This window comes from Oncorhynchus masou, chromosome 14 (assembly GCF_036934945.1).
Source record: "Oncorhynchus masou masou isolate Uvic2021 chromosome 14, UVic_Omas_1.1, whole genome shotgun sequence".
Taxonomy (NCBI): Eukaryota; Metazoa; Chordata; class Actinopteri; order Salmoniformes; family Salmonidae; genus Oncorhynchus; species Oncorhynchus masou.
Window position 1 is genome coordinate 6,281,306 of NC_088225.1, and position 23,775 is coordinate 6,305,080.

The 23,775-nt window shown below is 45.0% G+C and overlaps 1 protein-coding gene across 4 annotated transcripts; it reads left to right on the top strand.

Annotated features, from left to right (window-relative positions):
* Positions 1 to 1,478: 1,478 nt before the first annotated feature.
* LOC135554043 (V-type proton ATPase 116 kDa subunit a 1-like) lies at positions 1,479 to 21,994 on the top strand. 4 transcript variants are annotated; one of them, XM_064986054.1, is made up of 22 exons: positions 1,479 to 1,585; positions 3,074 to 3,252; positions 5,181 to 5,259; positions 5,378 to 5,475; positions 5,580 to 5,720; positions 6,428 to 6,510; positions 7,528 to 7,654; positions 7,917 to 7,999; positions 8,130 to 8,223; positions 10,698 to 10,910; positions 11,984 to 12,134; positions 12,497 to 12,636; positions 13,105 to 13,274; positions 13,379 to 13,469; positions 13,622 to 13,740; positions 13,973 to 14,189; positions 14,334 to 14,441; positions 14,559 to 14,669; positions 16,253 to 16,270; positions 16,804 to 16,921; positions 17,035 to 17,206; positions 20,820 to 21,994. In XM_064986054.1, exons 2-22 carry the CDS (start codon positions 3,136 to 3,138, stop codon positions 20,911 to 20,913), a joined length of 2,544 nt encoding a protein of 847 aa, XP_064842126.1. In that variant the 5' UTR covers positions 1,479 to 1,585; positions 3,074 to 3,135; the 3' UTR covers positions 20,914 to 21,994. The 4 variants fall into 4 exon arrangements, with proteins under 4 accessions (XP_064842126.1, XP_064842127.1, XP_064842128.1 ...); XM_064986055.1 differs by having other exon boundaries at positions 5,580 to 5,708; XM_064986056.1 differs by lacking the exon at positions 16,253 to 16,270.
* Positions 21,995 to 23,775: the final 1,781 nt, after the last annotated feature.

The window sequence follows — 23,775 nt, forward strand, 5'->3', positions numbered from 1 at the left end:
CCACACGTACAAGTATCTGTAAGGTCCCTCAGCCAAGCAGTGAATTTCAAACATAGATTCAACCACCAAGACCAGGGAAATTTTCCAATGCTTTGCAAAGAAGGCACATATTGGTAGATGGGTAAAAGAAAGCAGACATTGAATATCCCTTTGAGCATGGTGAAGTTATTAATTACACTTTGGATGGTGTATCAATACACCCAGTCACTACACAAATACAGGCATCTCTCCTAACTCAGGGATTTCACCATGAGACCGATGGTGACTTTCAAACAGTTACAGCGTTGAATGGCTGTGATAGGAGAAAACTGAGGATTGATCAACAACATTGTAGTTACTCCACAATATTCCAAAACATGCATCCTGTTTGCAATAAGGCACTAAAGTAAAACTGGAAAACAAACTTCTAAAACAATACACTTTTTGTATTGAATACAAAGTGTTATGTCTGGGGCAAATCCAATTTAACACCGTACTGAGTACCATTCTCCAAATGTTCAAGCATAGTGGTGGCTGCATCATGTTATGGGTATGCTTGTAATCGTTAAGGACTGGGGAGTTTTTCAGGATAAAAAAGAAATGGAATGGAATTAAGCACAGGCAAAATCCTAGAGGAAAACCTGTTTCAGTCTGCTTTCCACCAGACACTGGGAGATGAATTCACCTTTCAGCAGGACAATAAGCTAAAACACAAATATACACAGGAGTTGCTTACCAAGAGTCAGTGAATGTTAGTGGTTGAGTTACAATTTTGACTTAAATCTACTTGAAAATCTATGGCAAGACCTGAAAATGGTTGTCAAGCAATGATCAACAACCAATTTGACAGAGCTTGACTACATTTTTTTAAAGAAAAATGCTGTATTTGCTGCCAAAGGTGCATTGACTCAGGGGTGTTCTGAAAAAGATCCCAGGAGAAACACTGAAAGGGACTAGCTGTTGTACCCAGTATGATGTTGTTATACCCTTTATTTGGTTGTATTGCCTCATCATTCATAAGACCAAATGATAGCTAACTGGTGTCCGCAAATTAGCAAAAATATCTAAACATATTTGTCATTGTGGGTTGTGTGTGAAGATGGAGGGGAAAATATGTGAGAAAATAAGTCGGGGGGGGGGGATACTTTCTGAAGTCAGTGTTATGTTTTATCCTTCCAATTTGGAGTTGATGCGTCTGCACCCAGATCTGTGGCTTGGGCAATTTTAATTGTCAGGTCGCATAGCGGTTTTAATAGAGTCGGGGCAGTAACCGAAGGTCGGTAGTTTGAATCCTCGAGCCAACTAAGTGAAAAATTTGTCATTGAGCCCTTGATCAGGGCACTTAACTCGAATTGCTCCTGTAAGTCGCACTGGATAAGAGCGTCTGCGAAGTAACACTTTTTTTAATGTGAATGCCAACAACTAGATATTATCTTCATATGAGTTGAGGGGTGAATCATCATGATCATCAATATTATGCAAAGGTGACGTGACGCGCATTAGCCAAGCCTCTGATCAGCTGATATTTCGTTGAGGGCTGTGTGTGTGGAACAGCGTTGAAAACTGGGAGCCGGGAGCGGAAGACTCGTTGCTAGCTACAACAATAGTAAGAAATTGACGGTTTGGTGAGAGTATTCGCTGTTCAATACCAGCATTGTTTCCAAAATATGTTTTTCCCACCCCCTATAGCCAGTAAATCAAACGTTACGGATGATTCGGTAACATCCACCTCACTGTGTAGCTCGCTAAAGTTATCCGGTTACCGTAGCTAGGTTTTAATGTGCTACGATTTAAGATGAGCTAGATTTCTGTCAAATAACCTGAGTGTCAGTCGAGGAAAAACGTTAGCTCGTCATTTTGTACTGTAATATAACGTTGCTGTTTTTGCTGAACAACGTTAGCCAGCGTACGTTACCAGAAAGTTTGAGATCCAACAAGTGCTTCTCCTGCGCCCTGGCTAACTAGCTAGCTTGCTAGTAAGGTTTGTTAGCTAGTTAGCTAAATTAGCCAGTGGTGGAATTAATTGTCAGTTCATATCGGCTTTGCATGGATATACGCGGACAATTAATTGTACCGCTCTCTTCCGAAATTAAATTTTGAACGAACTGCTTTGTTCTTATGTAACGTTAACGAGTAACTAACGTTAGTGTTTGTGTGTTTTGACAGCTGATCAGACTCATTGCCTAACTCGAGGTGTCGAGGATGTGGACAAAAAAAAATGGTCACGCAGATATGCTGAACAAGCAGTGACCCTACTAAAGAGATCCTCTTGCATGGACTTTAACGATATAGTTTGCCAAATGTATCCCCACTTGTTCGACCGTTGTAGTTGTCGTTAATATTGAAGATTTAATCCTGCTTGACTGTTAAATCAGATCACGTGATGCGGTTTAATCCATAGCTAACTAGCTAAGCCTGTTATGGCACTCGAGGCATTTGCACTTCAAGAACATATGAATATGTGTGTTGAACTTACTTCTAATGAATATAGTGTGAACCTGTTGTCTGTCCTGAGTCAGTTTGCACCCTCGACTGAGAAACTCAAAGGCTTGGCTAGAAATGCTGTAATTGATTGTACAAGATGAGCCTATTGTGAGATGAAACTAAATGAGGATTGTACTGGCACATGTGATGGTACTTTGACATGTATTACGGTTCTTGAAGAGTGTCTCCCCAGTTTCATGACAAAATAATGACTAATGAGCCAAACTGAATTCCTTCGAAGATTATTGGGGCTAGATGTCAGATTCTTTCAGTCTCATGCCTGCTTCTGGCTCAAGTATAAACTATCACACCACTAATAGAGAATGTTCATTACTGCTGTACAATTAGGGTCATCCTTACAACACACACATTAGAAGAGGGTGCAGCCCTATGCCATTATCTTTTTCTCTGAAATTACACTTCAAATAAAGAAGGTAAGGCTATTGTAGTGTGAAAGGAAACAACAACAGGGAACTCAGTGTAGGCAATCTAGGCCTATGTATTCTCAGTTGGCTGTCTTTTTGACAACATTGGAGGCTCATCCCTTCTGGTGGAACTCAGCTTCTCCTGTTTACTGTGCAGGTGATGTTTTCAATCATTTTGTCCCTAGCTAGATATCCAGGAGGGTCCCATTGATCGCTGTGCTGAGCAGGTGCACCACACTACGCCATCATGGGGGAACTCTTCAGAAGTGAGGAAATGACCCTGGCCCAGCTCTACCTCCAATCAGAGTCTGCCTACTGCTGCGTCAGCGAATTGGGAGAGATCGGAATGGTGCAATTCCGTGATGTGAGTCGTCCAGGCTTCTCTTCTTCCATTCCTTGTGATGCTCTCTCTAGAGCTCGACCCTGTGCTTATTGTCTCTCCTCTTCTATTTTGAGTGCTATTATGTCTCTCAATCCATGTTCAGGCTATGTAGGTCTAGAGCAGTGTAATGTATGGCTCTTAACAAAGGACAAACTCAGGAAGGAGGTAGATGAATATGGTAGTCTGTTGTAGTAACATCGATTCAGTCAGAAGGTTGTGAAAGCACATGCCTTAGCGTCTGCAACATTTTCATCATGTGCACATAGCTGACCCTTTAGGCTGCGCATGGGAAAGCTCACCCTTGACATCCCTCCAGGGATCATATGGCGTGAGGGGAAACTAAGGCAGTGTCTCCCATATTCGTTTAGTAGTTGCGGGCCGCCGCTGCTAAATCGTTGCCTCTCCATTTTATTATACATTTTTGGGATTGCATAATATTTTCATTTTGAATATGAATGACTGAAACCTGAAGAAGTATGTAGGCAATACAATGGACCTAAACATGTATTTTTATAAGATCATCTTTGAGAACTAACAATCACCAAAATAAAAATGACAGTTGGAGAATTTCCAAGAAGAAGAGAGAGAAAAAAAAAGCCATGGGGCCCCCATTGATTTAGTTTTTGAATCACTCAGATCGCATAAGAACACTGCAAAATGTGTAGAATTGCAGGAACACTTGTTTTAGCCAAGAGGGCCTCAAATGTTCTGTTGGAGATCACGCTATTGACCACGTCCATACTCGCCACCTAAGCCCCATTTTGTTCCAGAAAAAAACCCTGAAGTTACAATGTACACCGAGTGTACAAAACATTAGGAACACCTTCCTAATATTGAGTTGCGCCCCATTTTACCCTCTGAACAGCCTCAATTTGTTGGGGGCATGGACTCTACAAGGTGTCAAGTGTTCCACAGGGATGCTGGGCGATGTTGAATCCAATGCGTCCCACAGTTGTGTGAATTTGGCTGGATGTCCTTTGGGTGGTGGACTATACACGGCGCTTACTACCATACCCCGTTCAAAGGCACTTCAATCTTTTGTCTTGCCAATTCAACCTCTGAATTGCGCACATACACAGTCCATAGTCAATTGTCCCTACTTTAGCCTGTCTCCTCCACTTCATCTCTATACTGATTGAAGTGGATTTAACAGGTGGCATCAATAAGGGATTATAGCTTTCACCTGGTCAGTCTGTTATGGAAAGAGCAGGTGATCCTAATGTTTTGTACACTCTGTATATTTGACTCATTGGGTCTTTGGTGTTTTTCAATTAGGTAACTACAGATGGGCAATGCCATGTTTCAGCCAATGTATTTGAAGCTGCTATGCTGCGTCAGTTAGGCTATATTGCTTTTAAAGGGAAAATTATATTTCAGATCGTGTTAACATAATTGTACTTTAATGCATTTTGCTGTAGAATGTTTTATTTTTTGAAGTCACCAGAAGTGAATTTCTCAGTCGTTCTCCCTCAAACTCACTGGTGTGCATTCCCCCAGACTGCCCCAGCATAAGGACATTCTCCCCATCCCCCACACCAACTTTGCCACACGTTCTGAAAAAGATCCCAGGGGAAACACTGAAAGGGACTAGCTGTTGTACCCAGTATGATGTTGTTATACCCTTTATTTGGTTGTATTGCCTCATCATTCATAAGACCAAATGATAGCTAACTGGTGTCCGCACTGTCTTCAGAAGATATTAGTAGTGCTGTTTACGCTCTGAGCTTTCTGGATAAGTTATTGCATTGTTATAGAAGTAGCCTAAGCTACAATTTCTTTGAATGCATCTTAGTGTTACAAGACAATGTTTGTCTCTAATTGTATATGACAGATAATGGCAAATGGATTGAAGGCATTTTTATCCCATGCGATGGCAAAGGTTTTGAATAGTTTACATGTTTGCTTTTCAGTTGAACCCAGACGTGAACGTGTTTCAGCGCAAGTTTGTCAACGAAGTGCGTCGGTGCGAGGAGATGGACCGCAAGCTTCGTGAGTGAGCTCAAGCATTTAACCCATTGCTTCACTCATTATACTCCCCCCATATTTACAACGGTATCACTGCTATTAGTTATCCCTACTCAGACCCAGTCATCTCGCTCTCTCACAGGTTTTGTGGAGAAGGAGATAAAGAAAGCCAACATTCCAATGGTGGATACGGGAGAGAACCCAGAGGTCCCCCTCCCTAGGGACATGATTGACCTGGAGGTTAACTTCTCTCCGTTCTCTCTAAGAATCCACTCTGGTTACAAAGTGCTCAACTCACCATGTACCCAGCTCACTAACTCCCCCATCACCCTCTGTCTCTATAGGCCACTTTTGAGAAGCTGGAGAATGAGCTGAAGGAGATCAACACCAACCAGGAGGCCCTGAAGAAGAACTTCCTAGAGTTGACGGAGCTCAAGCACATCCTGCGCCGCACCCAGCAATTCTTCGACGAGGTCAACTCCACTGTACACAAACCAATTCACTATATATTCACAGCGTTTCTGTGCCTGCCTTATTGACAAGGCCCCTTGAGGACTTCATAGTGAATCATAGGATTATGTTAACTTACTATGGGTCAGATGTCTGCATCCTGTGTACAGTATATGGTAGCATAAGGCTTGTGTATTTATAACGGCTAGGTAATTCCATCCCCAACCCCAGACCAGTTATTCAAGTTTAATGATGCAACTAGGTTCCATAGCAGAGTGATACGCCATACACAGATAGTCATTCGCATATGACGGAGACGAGACTACCTGCTGTCTGTACCTTTGACCTGCATCAAATCCACTCCACTGAGTTTGAAAGCAAAGCTACTTGAACGTAGAATGTTATCGCCTATTTTACAAGCGCTTATGAGGTTGCATGGGGGTAAATCATTCAGCTGAATGTGTAGCCTTTTTTGCCAATCATTTACTGTTCATATAAACCCCAGCTCGCTGTTTACTATGTTTTATGAAGAGCCTGGCCTGTGTTCAATATCATGCTCCTGCCCAGAGCTCAAGCCACTGATCTGTCAAACCTTCCCAGGGTGTAAATAGTTCCCCCAACAAAGCAAGCCAGTTGCTCCTGAAAACAGGGATGCATTTCAGAATGTTCTATCATACGTCTAATTGGCTGAAAATCTCTTGGTCTACATGTAATGGTTGTCGTTCTCTCCACCCCGCTGCAGATGGAGGACCCCAACCTGCTGGAGGAGTCGTCTACCCTGATGGATCCCTCTGAAGCAGGGACCCGCGCTCCTCTCAGACTGGGGTGAGTCCTTGGTCCACTCTATTACGGATGGGTTAGCCATCTCCTCAAGACTTAAAGGTCAATGAAAAGACTGGCGTTACGTTAAACCATCGGTTCTTCCTGGAGGTGGAGTCGGGTCAGTGTAACACCTAACTGGTTTGGCTCACGCTAGCTCAGGCTGTCAGATTAGTCGGGCCACTAAGTGCTCTGTGTCTCTGCGTATTCAGTCCCTAAGCTGACAGCCCACATGCTCTGTCAGTATCGGTGGACAATTGTTTCCTAATTACTTTTAATGGTTGTTAAGAGGCCAGTACTGCTACTACTACAGGTGCTACCACTCTCGCCTGTTGCCTGGCTGTAAGATGTAGCTCTGTTTATCAGGGTTCTGTCTTCAGTAGTGGAGAGAGTGAGCAGATAGGCAAATCACAGACTGATGATAAGCAGTTCACAGAGCATGCAGGATGTAATCTATTTGCAGACAGAGACAAAGAAAAGAGATTTGATTAAATGTCATGAGTTAGCAAATCGGGGACAATTTCAACAGAAAATGGGGTGAAAAAATCACTCAGAAAACCGTAACTGAAATAGCTCAATACTGTGGATGTGGCAAAGCTTAGTGCTCATTTGGTAATGGATTGCTTTGTACGGATGCAGAGCCCCAAGGCCCTAGGGCTTCCCATCTGATGTCTGTTTGATGCTCCTCCGTGGCTTTTGCAGCGGTTGAGCAACATGTGAGCTGTGATCCATGCCCTCAGCTCCCATTCCTATGTCCACCCCTATCCAGAGGATGCTTTCATCAGCAGTGCTCTGATCACCAGTGTGAACAATCAAAATCAATGACCTCTGTCCTTATGTGCCCGGGTTTCATTCTGTAATGCCATTACATTACGGACTGATCTTGGACCAGCTCCAACTTGAGCTGCCATTTAGGGACCTAACTCATTGTAAATATCAAACACCTTATTTTGAGGTGAGTGTTATACATTTGGTAGCTATTCTGCTGTAAATGCTGATCCATGCCTTATCGTCTTCCTGTAGGTTTGTTGCCGGGGTGATCAGCAGGGAGCGAATTCCTACGTTTGAGAGGATGCTGTGGAGGGTTTGCCGTGGCAACGTGTTCCTGAGGCAGGCAGACATCGAAGACTCACTGGAGGACCCTGCCACGGTCAGTAACTATTCACTGATACTAGTATAATCATCTGGAGGACTTAGGGGAACAAAAACTGCAGGATTTTGGGTGACCTATTCAGTGGGGTACTGTTGTGCCATGACCGCTTGGTGGCATTGTGTGAGTGTCATATGAGTGGCATTGATGTCCTTATTCATGCTACCTCATCCATACACTTTATGATAGAGCAGAAGTATCACTATCAGGCAAGGTTTTGTCTCCTCTTCACTTAACTCATGTTGATATGTTTCCCCTACAGGGTGACCAGGTCTATAAGTCTGTCTTCATCATATTCTTCCAAGGAGATCAGCTGAAGACTCGGGTTAAGAAGATATGTGAAGGGTAAGGGGCTATGATTGCTTGAGAAATTCAAGAAACGCTACCTAATCTAGACAGAGGAATGTTGTAATTGGTTTTCTGATCCGCTCCAGGCACTCTGGCTTGATCAACCCCTCTCTCCTTCACCTCTCAGGTTCCGAGCATCACTGTACCCCTGTCCAGAGACCCCCCAGGAGAGGAAGGAGATGGCTGCAGGGGTGGCCACCCGTATCGATGACCTGCAGATGGTACGACCTGCCTGGCCTATTGTAACACAGACAGGGGAGTCCACCCACAGTCAGTCCGTCAGCCAAAACTAACAGATATTTAGATCATGTTTTGTTACATAAATTAAATTTGACAGATCCTTACATTTTTCAAGTGAATTAGCCTTTCAATATTTCATCTGTTTTCATTGTGAACTTGATCTGGGCTCTATCATGGCTTCTGATCAATGTTCTGTTTTCCCTGCAACTGTATACTCAGCTGCCAGAGGCTGTGTTGGACAGGAGTGGTAGGTAACCACATGAGGTATGTGGCTAGCTCAAAGGCACTTTTAGTCATTTGTTTTGAGGAACGAAACCTTCTTTCTATTGTTCAACATGACATTAGTCATCTTTTGATGTGCTTTTTGGATGGACCTTCACTTAACTAACGTTTGACTTTTTGCTGATACAATGTCCGCGGAAGTTTCAGTTCCTCTTTCTGCCGTTTCCTTTGTACTGAGCCGTCAAAGCCCTCAACCAAGTTATGATGAAGTGGAGGGAAAGACTGATACCAGATTAGTTCCCCCTGCAGTGTTTCCGTAATAGATAAAATATCTATCACACAAGACCACAGAGGAGATGTTTGTTGATCACATTAGGGAGGCCTTCAAATTGAGTTAACTTCTGTCTGTTTGCAGTGTTCATATCTCAAACGTTCTGGCTTCAGTCTCTGACTCACTCAACCTCTTCAGCGGTAGTGGGCGTCAGCATCAATGGGCTGGGTGTGAAAAAGCTACAGGGAGAGGTCACAAACTGTTGTCACTCGTGCCAGTCCCATGAGGTGGCTGAACTGGATCTGCCTCTGCCAGTGGATATACTCTCCTGCCTACACACACACTGGCCTGGCTTTGGGAGAGGACCTCTAAACCTGGCACAGTGACTCACCGCTGTAAAACGGGGCAAAAACAGGCACGGGACAGGGAGTAAAGGCCAACACCAACACACACACCACCTCTTTGGTATTATAATCCAGTGTCTAACACCCTGTCTCCTTGTGCCAACTGTGTCTGGTGACCCAGGAACAATGCCTGTCTCAGTGTTTTCTGGTTTTTGTAGCTAGCTGTTGAGCAACATGTGAGCTGTGGTCTTTAGAAGTCCAGCCCACACAGACAGTACTTCAGTTTAGCCTTCCATGGAACAGCAGCAGTGTATGGTGCAACACCTTCCCCTATACTAAGAGAAACCCAATACTCCCTCTGGGAATACCCACTTCTGTTGTTGTTCTGCTCCAAAGCCCTACGTAGTCTGGTGGCGCAGATGATTTGCACTTGGATGGACAGGAGGCATCCTTTCCTTGTTTGGCTAGGAGGAACCCTCACTCGCCTCGCATACAGGAAACCAGCTGATCATCAGGGTGGCTTAACCTGAGTTCAGCCAATTAGCCACCCACACTCCCATAGTGACCACATTTACTGCTCACATTCGCAGGAATGGGCTTAGCTCGAAGTTTATAAAATAGTCACTCACATACCACTTCTCTCTGATAGACACCCAGTGGTGTGTGTGTGTGTTTCAGTGGTGTGTGTTGAGAGTCTCTGTGGTTCAGGATCAGTTACAGCCCCCAGTGTGGACGGAGAACGCAAGAGACTATGAATTACGTTTGTCAGGCCGCCTGTCTGCCAGAAATGTTAACATCCTCTCATTGCCAGTAAGTGCCTGGGAATGCTTGCCTCGCTGTTTGAGGGGCCACTGTTATGCCCGTCGTTACGGGGGCGGGATAGTCGTCGTCAAGAGAGGAGGGCGAGGGTGGAAGAGAAATGCCCGGCCCGCTAGTTTGGGAGTGAACAGTGTGTGTTTGTGGGCGTGAGAAGGTCTCGACAACGTGGGCAAGAGTGGGTGTAGGGTAGCGGCATGTTAGCAATCCGCTGATCATAAGACATTAAGTTGATATGAGTCAGTGCTGTATACCTGAGGACGCCTCCGCCGGCTCTTACGGGAAACCCTGCTACGCCGGGTCTGATATAACCCCTTATCAAACTTGATCAAATAGTGCACACTGTCCAGCAAAGCCTTCTATTAATGTGAACCACCTCCACAAATAAGAAGGGGAACCTGATTCATTGTAACAGCACATGCTGTTCTGGACATGTAGGGAAGGCACACTATGCAGACAGTTCAATGCCACTCCCCACACTATTCCAGCGTTGAGTGGAAACTACTAGAGGATTGTCCTGATGCCTGGCCTGCATCTGTTAGTTTTCCATTTGAGGTCAGTTTAGTTTGGCTTATACCTCATTTTTATTATTTTATTTTAATAAATGTGGAGTGCGAGGATGTTAATTAAGAACTGCCTGCAAACTTTGTTTATGTGTCTGACAGTCTGTCGACTGTCTAGGACCGAGCACCTGAGCTAGTTATACACAGCTGGATATGTTCTGTACCCAGCCACGCAAGGTTTCAACTACAGTCGCATCTTGTCTTCATATCTCAAACCCTGATCTCCCTCCCCGCTGCAGGTGCTGAACCAGACAGAGGACCACAGACAGCGGGTCCTGCAGGCTGCAGCCAAGACTGTCAGGGTGTGGTTCATCAAGGTGAGGAAGATGAAGGCCGTCTACCACACCCTGAACCTGTGCAACATCGATGTCACCCAGAAGTGTCTGATCGCCGAGGTGTGGTGCCCCGTGTCAGACATGGACTCAATCCAGTTCGCCCTGCGGAGAGGCACGGTGAGTCGAGTGGACGCCCTTCTCGACTAGAGGCATGGGGGAGGTACAGGAAGTTTTAAGTTGCGTCCCAAATAGCACCCTATTACCCTTTTAGAGTCCATAGGGCTCTGGTTGAAAATAGTGGGAATAGGTTCATTCCATATCTATTTAATGGGACATTTCTATCATACTGTTTTGGTCAAGTTCATTTGAAGGAAGACACCGTAGCATTAAGAACCAGCGAGCTTCATAGGCACCAGTTAACCCATCTTTGAGGCCATTAAGCCTGGACTCTGCTAGGCCATTAAGTCATAACAGATCCAGACTGAGAGACGGTGCTAACAGGGTGTGGAGAGGCACTGCGTGAGTGCTGGGTATGTGAGGATTTTACCCATATCATGGGGCTAGATTCCAGCGGTATCAGGAAGTCATTCTGTTCTGTAGTCCTGTTCTGTAGTCCTGTTCATGCCAGTAAGGTCTTAACCCTGTCACGCACAACATTCAGTCTCCATGCTTCATTTATCCCACCAGGCTATTTTTACCCCACACGTCTCGTTGAGAAACACAGGGACATACTGCCCTCAATACACACAGCGATACACACAACGATTCTGATTCTATCTCAGCCATCCCTTGGACAAGCTGTTGTCCTTCACACACAGCAGGCATGGGAAATCAGATGATGCATGTAGTTTGATAGATTCCTCTCCAAACCAGCTGTGCAAATGAATATGTCATATGAATCTGATTTTATTGAAGACGTTGTTGCAGATCTTTGTGAGTGATGGAGGTATGGAAGGTCCCAGTGTCCAGTCTACAGACTAATGGGGAAAGCAGGAGGATTCCTCTCATTCCTGAGTGCTGAGGAGATCCCAGGCCAGCTGACAGTCAGACTCTGGCTGGAACAACACAACATCCCTTTGTTAGACACATTCATGGGAGATTGAGCTTGCAGGGCAACTCCTGCTTTTCTCAATGCCTTGTCGGGCTGAATACCTCAACTCCCTGTAGAGGTTAACTGAGTGGTATTGTTGTGTCCTCCCGACCATCCTCTGAGCGTGTTTCTCTGGCCGTCTTTCTGTCTTGGCCTCCAGGAGAAGAGTGGTTCCACCGTGCCCTCCATCCTCAACAGGATGCAGACCAAGCAGACCCCGCCCACCTTCAACAAGACCAACAAGTTCACCTCGGGCTTCCAGAACATTGTAGACGCCTACGGTATCGGCAACTACCGCGAGATGAACCCAGGTAACCACATCTGACACCATCAACCTCGTCTCTCTCTGTGTCTGTCGCTCTCTCCATCATTCAACTACCTATTGTTCAAATGATAGGCATTGTTGTTTCATGTACCTCACTAGGCAGCAGACTTTTATTTTGTAGGGATCTCATAACTCACATAATGTCTATGTATCCAGCTGGCTGGATCACTGAGCCAAAGCAGGTGATAAATGTTCACCCCCGGTGCCAAGTCTATTTCCCCCATTATCACCCCATCACTGTCGCTCATGCTGTATTGTGAATCACTGGTACGTGTGTCGGTGTGAGCTTGGGTTGGCTCACTCTTCCATTCCTCAATGTGTACTCTCATGAGTCCTCCCTGTCCCCAGCCCCATACACCATCATCACCTTCCCCTTCCTATTCGCTGTCATGTTTGGGGACCTGGGCCACGGGGTGCTCATGACCTGCGCTGCCCTCTACCTGGTCCTGAGAGAGAGCCGCCTGGTCGCCCAGAAGAACGACAACGAGGTAGGGACATCACTACCCTTGCCATCAGCCCATCAGCTCCACCCCTCACACCTTATCCAGCCTCTAGCTGCATTACTGGGGACTAAACAGGGCTTGGTTGCCTCTCTGCTTTAGACAGAATCTATGGCGGCCCTAACACTGTAGTGGCATCATGATGGCCAGTTTAACTTTCAAGTTGGTGCTTTTTGAGTGTGAATAAATAACCAAATCCTCTGGCTAAAACAAAATGTAACTGAGACCAGATTCTAACGGTGTAAAGTATCACTTCTGGTCTGTGTGGCTGTTTGATGTGGTGCGCGTTCAGCAGGACGCAATATTTTGGAACGTTCAGATTTTTATGTAGAACAGACATGTAGAATAAGGAATCACTTCGGCTCTGTTCGTGTTTCTTCTGTCTGCAGCGTTCTACAGTGTTTGGCAACAGAACGTGGCCATGGTTTGAATGTGTCACTTCCTGTCTGTGTGTAGATGTTCAGCATGGTGTTTGCTGGGCGCTACATCATCCTACTGATGGGCGTCTTCTCGATTTACACCGGCATCATCTACAACGACTGCTTCTCCAAGTCCCTCAACGTGTTTGGCTCTGGCTGGAGCGTCAGGCCCATGTTCGACCCCCGCGCTAACAACCTCACCTGGTCGTAAGTATCCCGCTCTGTCTGTCTCGTACCGTCTGTGGATTGGATTAGTTTACCTCCTGTACCTTGTTGGCAGTGCCCTCTGAAGTGTTGTTTGATGTTCTCAGGTTTCAGACCCTTGATGAAAACAAGGTTTTACAGTTGGACCCCGCAGTAAGAGGAGTCTTTAATGGACCGTACCCCATTGGCATTGACCCAGTGAGTACTCCATCTCTGTGACAACAAGCTAAAGTCCCCTTACAATAAAGATGGAATGTGAGCTAAAAAAAAAAAAAAAAGTGTTATTTTGATAAATGTAATGTTACATTTCTATCATCCTGTTTTCATTGTCTTTTGACTGTGTTCTTCAGATCTGGAACATCGCCACCAACAAGCTGACTTTCCTCAACTCCTTCAAGATGAAGATGTCAGTGATCCTGGGGGTCATCCACATGCTGTTTGGAGTGTCTCTCAGTCTCTTCAACCACCTGTGAGTCACGCTTAAGCTACAGTCCTTGTATATAGAGAACTGTCTATGAATTTGAAAGGGTTTATATTTCCCCATCCTTATCCCTCTGCTGTCTACCAAAACAAGTGGTGGGGCGATTTAATTTTTATTTATTTTTTATCCCAGACTAACTTTAAGCAACCATGACAGTTTGTTTCCTGTCTGTACAGGACTGATTTATCCGATGGTAAACATGTCTTGTTGTTTTCTGAAGGTATTTCAAGAAACCCCTGAACATCTACCTGGGTTTCATCCCAGAGATTGTGTTCATGGCCAGTCTGTTTGGCTACCTGGTCATTCTGGTCTTCTATAAGTGGTTGGCCTACGACGCTCACACCTCCAGAAATGCTCCCAGTCTTCTCATCGCCTTCATCAACATGTTCCTGTTCAACTATAACGACCCCACCAACCAACCCCTCTACAGAGGACAGGTGATCATTCTATCCATCCTTTCATCTGTCAATCTGTCTTTTTTTTAAATATTTTTTATTGTGCGAGCCGTTTTATGGTGGGATAATGTGTGACGCCACATACGCATCTAACATCCCTCATTCTCTCGTCCTTCCCCTCCACAGATGGTTATTCAGACGCTGCTTGTGCTGATAGCCCTGGCGTGTGTTCCCTGTATGTTGATAGTGAAAACCCTGGTTCTGCGGCGACAGTACCTTTGGAAGAAGAACTTGGTACTGTAGTAACATCTGCCCACATACACACACACACATTTGTTCCATTGGGATCTGGAGTGTAGAGTTTGTGACCCCAGCAATGATCCCTGTCGTCCTCTTTGTCTGTTCCTCCAGGGCACCCAGAACTTTGGGGGGATCCGGGTGGGAAACGGCCCCACGGAGGACCAGGCTGAGATCATCCAGCATGACCAGCTCTCCCAGCACTCGGAGAATGACGAGCATGAGGTGAGAGACAAGGATGCCCCCAGCCTCCACTCTGTTAGCCTAGCATATACGATGTATGTGACCAGAGTAGTCTATTATAATGTTGGCCCAAGACTTACTAGCGGATCCCATTGGACACTGCTGTCGGAAATATGATCCAGACCTAGTCCAGATGGAATAACCTTGAATAATGAAGCCATCAGCCACACATAGAAACCCAACCCATTTACTTTACATTACCAGAGCTCTCATATTCCCTGCTTCACTAACAGCAGCATAGAATACGTATTCATTATAGAAGTGGGATCTGGCAGGAGCAAATGAAACTGACCACAAAGCTAATCTAGCAGCTCTTATTACTCAACATGTGCGTTATTGTAATACCCAGTTGATTCAGTGGGATTCCCTCGTCTTTTCAGGAGTTTCTGATTAACATATGACATGATACAACAGGCTCCTGTGAACCTCAAACCAGACAAGCTGTCAGTTTGTTTCTGTAGCTCTCAGGAAACGGTTAGGGCTGTTTACAGACAGTTTGCTCTTTTATGGTTCCAGGACCCAGGATTTATAGAGCAGCTTTCAAAGTGCCTCACACAGATTCCTACCCTCTCTCATTGTTGACCTTTTGAAGTGGAGAGGAATTTGATTTGATTGGAGGTTACTTTATTTAGCAATGTTAGTCTCTACAGTCCGTGCCACTATAAACTTTTTGGCCTTGGACGAGAAGAGATCTCTACGTGATTCAGTGGACGCGGCTGTGCTGGAACAAATCTTTTAATTCTAGTATGTTGTATTAATTTCCAAGACGTTTTAGAGCCGTATCACCATGCAATCCGCTTCGAGCCATTTTTATTAATGGCATAGTGTGTGTTTTAGAGTTGTGCAGCTCCTCCCTCTGGCCAGCAGGTGTTCAGGCAGGCAGGGTGCTAAGTAACTAACAGTAAATATAGCATTTCTGTTTTAACATGGAGGAACTCATTTTAACAGGCCACCTTTACAGAATTATTGCCTATAAACTACTTGGGTCATCTGGTCAAGTATCCAAATTAGGCTAACTGTGTTAATCCTCAGCGACAGAACTTAATTAATTTGTGTTCAATTGGGAAGTACCGTCTTCGTTATGGTAAATGGCTGTACTACCGTTAACTAGGCTAAAGCTTTAGTTAGCTTTTTCCTAACCAGCCTCTCTGAATGGCTGAGCAGGGTGTAACCCAAACAGCCCACTCCCACCTGCTGCCACTGTCAGAAGTGGGTCACCAACCCCATTGGTCACTACATTCCCCATCACTGTCTCCCCTAGCAACCACGGACACAAACACAACAACGATATGCCAAAGATATATCTGGAAATGTCACAGTACTAGGCATGCACAAATGCATGCTTTTGGAGGAATGCTTATGCATCCCCTAGATACTAGTGCCATAATGTTTTTATGCAGCTCCTTAAGAAACTTTGTCAGTAGTTTTGATCCAGTGCCAGTGTATATTATACATCTCCATTTCCCATGTTTTACTGTCATTGTTTTCTCCTGTTTCTCTCACCACTGTGTTCTGTTGTCCTGTCACCTGTCACTAACAAACCTAACTTGTCAATTGCTTTCAAGGCCCCTGAGGAGGAAGTGGTAAGCCAGGCACTCATGCCCCCATCCCCTTACCCAAAGCGCATGTCTTGCTAGTCTGTCTTTGAGCCTCCTCTTGTGTGTGTGTGTGATAGTGTGTATCTCTGTCCTGCATGTGTGTTCTGTCCCCTAAGGCTGTGTGGTCTGAGTTTTTGCTGTCTCTGGGTGTTCAAGGGATTCTTCTAACGCGCAGCCGCACACTGAGACTAGTAGTTCTTCCTGTCTGCCCCGATCATGAGGTGGTACTACCATTACCAGCATGGCATATCCTGCACATCTCCTCATTTGTCTGCTTCATGGGCCGTAAGGAAGGAGCTTCTTGGGAGACCTCTGCTACAGAGGTCTGACTAGTGGGTCAGGCTGCTGTTTCTGGAGTTGTTTTAATCTGGTGAATGTCTTCCTCAATGTGGTACAGTTTAGCCATGAACTTCACTGTCGTTAGAGATTGGACCGGTCTCCCGGGCCCTGTACTGTTGTGTCCTTGTCACCGAGGGGTTTATACTGGATGTGTGTACTCTCTCACCCTCCTCCTCCAGTTTAACTTTGGGGATGTGGCTGTGCACCAGGCCATCCACACCATAGAATACTGTCTGGGTTGCATCTCCAACACAGCTTCCTACCTACGCCTATGGGCCCTCAGCCTGGCCCACGCCCGTGAGTACATAAACCTCATGTTCTCCCCTCTCGCCGCCTCTCTAACCTTTTTTTGGTTTCTCTTTGAAAGGGTAATACAGTTGATTTCCTTCTCTTCCTCTGTGATCCGACAGAGCTGTCAGAGGTTCTGTGGACCATGGTGATGCACCTTGGCCTGTCCTCCAGGAGCTTTGGGGGTTTCGTTGCCTTGTCCATCATCTTCGGCGCCTTCGCGGTCCTCACTGTCTGCATCCTGCTCATCATGGAGGGCCTGTCTGCCTTCCTGCACGCACTGCGCCTGCACTGGTGAGAGAGACACTGCTCTCTTGCACATAGACAACATGTTTGTTCAGTCTGTAGAGTCTCAAACCAAGGTCTCTAGTACCTTCCCTGCACTTAACAGCTGTTGGGCTGTTAGGGCTCCATCTTCTGCTAGTCTGGATTCCTCATTGACTTGGGTCAAATCCCGTTTTATTGGTCACATACACATGGTTAGCAGATGTTATTGTGAGTGTAGCGAAATGCTTATGCTTCTAGATCTGACAGTGCAGCAGAATCTAAGAGGTAATATCTAACAACTCTACAACAAAACCTAATACACACAATCTAGTATAGAAATGGGATGAGAATATATAAATATATGGATGATCAGTGACAGAGCGGCTAAGATGCAGTAGATAGAATAGTGTAGTATACAGTATATACATATCTCACATTACATCTCATATGTATATACTGTATACTACACTAAACATTTTTAGTGGCATTATTAAAGTGACTAGTGCTCCAGTTATTAAAGTGGCCAATGATATCAAGTCTGTAGGCAGGCAGCAGCCTCTCTGTGTTAGTGATGATGGCTGTTTAACAATCTGATGGCCTTGAGATAGAAGCTGTTTTTCAGTCTCTCGGTCCCAGCTTTGATGTACCTGTACTGACCTCGCCTTCTGGATGATAGCGGGATGAACAGGCAGTGGCTCGGGTGGTTGTTGTCCTTGATGATCTTTATGGCCTTCCTGTAACATCGGGTGCTGTGTCCTGGAGGGCAGGTAGTTTGCCCCCGGTGATGCATTGTGCAGACCTCACTACCCTCTGGGGAGCTCTGTGGTTGTGGGCGGTGCAGTTGCCGTACCAGGCGGTGGGTGATACAGCCCGACAGGATGCTCTCGATTGTGCATCTGTAATAGTTAGTGATGGTTTGAGGTGACAAACCACTTTTTTTCCCCCTCCAGCCTCCTGAGGTTGAAGAGGCGCTGTTGCACCTTCTTCACCACGCTGTCTGCGTAAGTGGACCATTTCAGTTTGTCTGTGATGAGTCCACCGAGGAACTTATAACTTTCCTCTGCCGTCCCATCGATGTGGATAGGGAGGTGCTCCCTCTGCTGTTTCCTGAAGTCCACGATCATCTCTTTTGTTTTGCTGACATTGAGAGGTTATTTTCCTGACACTACACTCCGAGGGCCCTCACCCTCCTCCCTGTAGGCTGTCTTGTCGTTGTTGGGAATCAAGCCTACCACTGTAGTGTCGTCTGCAATCATGATGACTGCGTTGGAGGCGTGCATGGCCACGCAGTCGTGGGTGAACAGGGAGTACATGATGGAGTTGAGAACGCACTCTTGTGGGGAGTGTGTTGAGGATCAGCGAAGTGGAGATGTTGTTTCCTACCTTCACCACCTGGGGGCTGCCTATCAGGAAGTAGGGTTGCACAAGGTTGGGGTCGAGACCCAGGGACTCAAGCTAAATGATGAGTTTGGAGGGTACTATGGTGTTTAATGCTGAGCTGTAGTCAGTGGACAGCATTCTTACATAGATATTCCTCTTGTCCAGATGGGATAGGACAGTGTGCAGAGTGATGGCGATTACAATCATCTGTGGACCTATTGCGTCGGTAAGTGGAGTTGGTCTAGGGTGTCAGGTAGGGTGGAGGTGATATGATCCTTGACTAGTCTCTCAAAGCACTTCATAATGACAGAAGTGAATTGCTACGGGGTGATAGTCATTTAGTTCAGCTTCTTTTGCTTTCTTGGGAACAGGAACAAGGGTGGCCATCTTGAAACATGTGGGGACAGCAGACTGGGATAGGGAGAGATTGAATATATCCGTAAACGCCAGCCAACTGGTCTGCGCATTCTCTGAGGACACGGCTAGGGATGCCGGCCGGGCGTTGGCCACGGAGTAGGAGAGCCCCCGGTCCTTAGTAGCGGGCCACGTCGGTGGCACCTCTGTCCTCTCAAAGCGCACTAAGAAGATTTGATTTGTTTGGAAGCAAGACGCCCGCGACGGGGCTGGTTTTGTTTTTGTAATCCGCGATTGTCTGTAGACCCTGTAAAGGAAGGAGCATGTCTTCAATAGGTCTCCTCCTCTGTCAGGGGGCATGGAGGTGTGGCACAGCCCTGTAGCTCTCCCTGCTGGTGAAACTATGGTAACTTACTTTTTAGCTCTAGTTCCTCGGGGCCTCGTTTGAGCACTCAACCGTGTGTGTGTCTCAATGGAAACGGGGCGTGTCTCTCCGTCCCACTGGTATTAAGCAGACTGGTGCTACTGGGAGCTGTGTTTTTCCAGCTCTCACCTCCAGCTCTTTCCTGGCTAGGAACCTGGAATCTCTCTGCATCCCACAAAGCAGTGGAGGATTGTGTGTGTGTGAGATGTCTCAAAACAGCCCTGTTGACCTGGAAGTGATCATCCACTGGCACCCTCTCACAGCACTGACAGAGACCCTCATCACTGTATTTACCCAGCACATTGGAATCTAATGCTCCACTCTCACTGAAAGGCCTTTGGGACATGAGGCCTTCTAAATAACATTTTTTTATTTTATTTTTTTAAAACTTATTTTGCTATCTAACACAGTTGTAAATGTGATTTTTGTTTTTTGAACTGCCAAAGTAATGTCAGGTGTCTGTAAAATGTATAGCAGTAGTAAATGTTGATCTAGCTGTGGCCAACATGCATACGTACTCGCTCCTATTCCAAAACAATCATTTGATCCAGCCAGAGAGATTCCTCCAGTAGCTGAGAGAGGAGTCATCCCTTAAACACTTCTTGGTCTATTTTAGATTCCGACATTTTAACTTCGAACAAATACTGCCTCTGGATTTGAAAGGACACGATGACTGAAGTTAAAGTGCAAACTGTTAGCTTTAATTTGAGGGTATTTTCATCCATATCAGGTGAAACGTTTTAGAAATTACAGTAATCTTTGTACACAGTCTCCCTCTCCCCCCCCCATTTTAGGGGACCAAAAGTATTGGGACATTGGGACACTTGTGTATTAAAGTAGTCAAAAGATTGGTATTTGGACCGATTATTCCTAGTACGCAATGCCTACATCAAGCTTGACTCTCCAAACTTGTTGGATGCATTTGCTGTTTGTTTTGGTTGTTTCAGATTATTTTGTGCCCAATGGAAATGAATGGTAAATATTGTGTCATTTTGGAGTCACTTTTATTGTAAATAAGAACAGAATATGTTTCTAAACACTTCTACATTAATGTGGATGCTACCATGATTACAGATAATCCTGAATAATGATGATTGCGAAAGTTAGACGCACAAATATCATACCCCCAAGACATGCGAGCCTTTGCAGGGAGGTTTTATAAATGGGCAGATGGAAAGAGGGTTGTGTTTCGCTTCTGACCAGGCCTAGGTCCTACCGTGGGTGTGTTAAAGTGGGTTACACAGGGAGGTTGTGGAATGGAGACCAGCGGTCATCTCATCTTGCCATCATCTCTGTCTGGCTTTGGCTTGATACAACCATTAAGGGCTACCTATATTGCACCTCAAAGACACTCCAGTTTAAAGGGACTCCTCAGACTTACTTTCAAAAGATTTTAGTAATTATGTCTGTGTAGCATTGATTTTTGCGTTGATTCTTATTGCAATATGCCTGACGTTAACTGTTGCCTCTCGTTCTCTCTAGGGTGGAATTCCAGAATAAGTTCTACGTAGGCCAGGGCTTCAAGTTCCTCCCGTTCACCTTTGAAAGCATTCTGGAGGGAAGGTTTGAGGACTGATCACTGTCCTGACCACTGCTCCTATAACCTCACTCTGTTCCTCTTGACAGCCAATGTGATACTGGTGTAAGGTAGACTCCACCCACCCTAGGTGTTGCCATAGGAACACATGTGATTAACTCTGAGCTCACTGGTCAGGATCTTGGGAAAAATAGCTCTTTCTGAAAATTTGAAGTTAATGACATCGGTATTTCACATCCTGGTGCCGTGATTGTTTTGTTTGTTCGATTAAATTATTTAATGTGGTTTTTGTTTGTTGTGAAACCTGTCCAATGATGTGTTTGAACCTCACTGTGAGAATTGCACTTCTGATCATTGTAAATGAGGACTAGCTTTCCGGTAGTCTACAGATTGTCATTGATACATTGATAAAGTCCATGGAAAATGAGAGAAAATGGCACCAGGCTCAGATCCAGTAAAGGAGATTACTGGAGGTCTTTAAGTGTGTTTGTTAGTTGTCACATCGCTGCTCATATTAATACACAAAACACACAGAAAAAATCCTCACCCACACATTCTCTGAAGCAGGTAAAATCAGACTGACCTCTACTGTAAAAAAAAGTCTAAAGGGAATGAATTCTACTATACTACTACCATTCTACTCATGATAGTAGTTTCTTCTCTATGGGATGCAGTGAATTGAATCTCTTATGTATGAGAGGTAGATCTTGACACGCGTCCTGTAATTTTCTGCTTTTTTTGACCTGACGTGTTCTATACTGACGGCACTGTTTTGGACTACATATCTGTGATGTGCAGTGAACTATGGGTAACCTGTCTGTCACGTGTCATATATTAATGTGGAGTATTTCAGCTGGGGTTTTCTGTGATAATCCGTGACCTATGAGATTATTGGTCATTGTGTGTTGATTTTGTTTTTGTTCCACGCCTGTTTGAATGAATTATTCACACTGACTGTAGGTCTGTGTGCGGGGAGAGGGAAGGACAGACCACACAACAGGAATATGTAAAGGAGATCAGTGTGTTGTCATAACTACGAGACACCAACTAAATCTGTATAGGACGGTAGTTGCATTGAGAATCTGTCTGTCAATAAACGTGAAAGAGCTGGTTAAGCAAACGGCTTGTTCCAATTCTTCTGGCTGGGATTGGTGGAGGGTCATGTTTCATGTGAGCAGTTAAGTTAATGTGTTGGGTTTTGAGTGTTTAAGGTGGTAAGATGCCATGAATGCTAGAACCACATTTTCTTTTTTTTACTTTCTATTTCAACACTTTTGGGGGGGTATTATGACATGGTTCATGCATGTGGCATGCTTTCATACTCCATTCACAAACATCAAGGTCTACGCCTGTGCTAAAACTGTAACTTTGGCTATATGAATACAGGGATGACACAAGCCAAGGGCACTTTCTGGTGGCTCCTGAGTGTAGTGCAGGTATGGGTTTCTGTATCTGTAGTTTCTTAGCAGTCCTCATGAGGGAGCTATTGGACTGGAGTTATCACTGGTCAATCAGCCAAACACATTCTCACTGCAAACGCTTATTCACTTGAATCATTCTAGTAAGGTAAATGTTATTCAGTAGACAGTGCTCTGTTCTTCAGAACTAGGAAAGAAACTTTATTTGCTCCGTAAGAAACCTTTTCCTTGGCTGTCCTACCAGAATCCGATCTGTGTAAAAAGGTCTTAATAATATCAGCTAAAATGTCTCCGTGACACATCAATTATTTGAATGACCTGCTCTACATGTGTACTTTGTGGCTGGAATGGGATATCTTAAAGCTCCCTGCTAACCAGAATGAAATGAGTTCAGAAACCGCTGAACACTTACTGTAGCACATCAAGGTTCACTCATCCGCTCTCACATAATGGGTCTTTCTTATAGTAAAACCACTTTTCATTGCATAATAGATTGACCTGATTAAGACTTAATGGCAGGGGATTGTGTTATATTATTACTCCGAACATCTTAAGTGCACACTAGATATTTCTCCTCCTGCACAGCTAGCTCAGTCACGTTGACCCTCTTATCCGGTGGAAGACAGCTTGAAAATAGAAGGCTCCCCCACATCCCATAATTAAACCTGACCTGGTTTATCTCGAGGAATGACAACACAAGGGAAGGCATGTCGAGGGGCTCCTCAATTGATGTCTATGGGGTCTCTGTCTACATGGTGTGGCCCTGAGGCTAGTGTGGTTCTGATCCATGTGTTATTGTAAAGTGCCCTGTTAAACAGTAGTCCTCAGACATTTGGAGAAAGGGAACACTGTGTACTTCTCCAGACAATGTTTTTTTTCTAGGGCCCTCGACACTAGGCCCCCATCTGCCATAACGGCACAAAGTAATAATAGTTGTTTATTTATCATACTTTTATTTTATTTTTTTACAACTTTTATTGCCCGGCGTGTCATGGATAAGCAGCAGTAAGAGCTGGCTTGTGAAAGAGGCCTAGAATCCCCACTGTGTTTACATTACCCGCCCCCCTCCCGTCCCCCCGCCCCCCGTTGGTCATGTTTCAAAGCAGAAAGTAAGAATGAGTTTATTTTTCTCCTTTACCTAATTAAAATATAGTGTTCTTTAACTGACCACAATTAATCTCCTTTGGAATGTTCTTTTTCTAGTATGGTTACAAGAGATTTCTCCTGGGTCAAAATATGATTTTACAGCTGTTGTAATTGAACTGGCTCCGATTCTCAAATCTCTTCACATCCACTCATCCAGGTACAGTAAGATATAGAGACTTACCTGCTCAAGAGGTGATATTAATCAATTAGGTACAAATATGTGCACAGTCACAGCTCTGTGGTGGTGGGTGTGTGATACCTATTTCAAAGCCCAATCCTTATCCATTTGACAGTATTTTGTTGAATAACAGCATTTGCATAGTCTATTTTTATACAT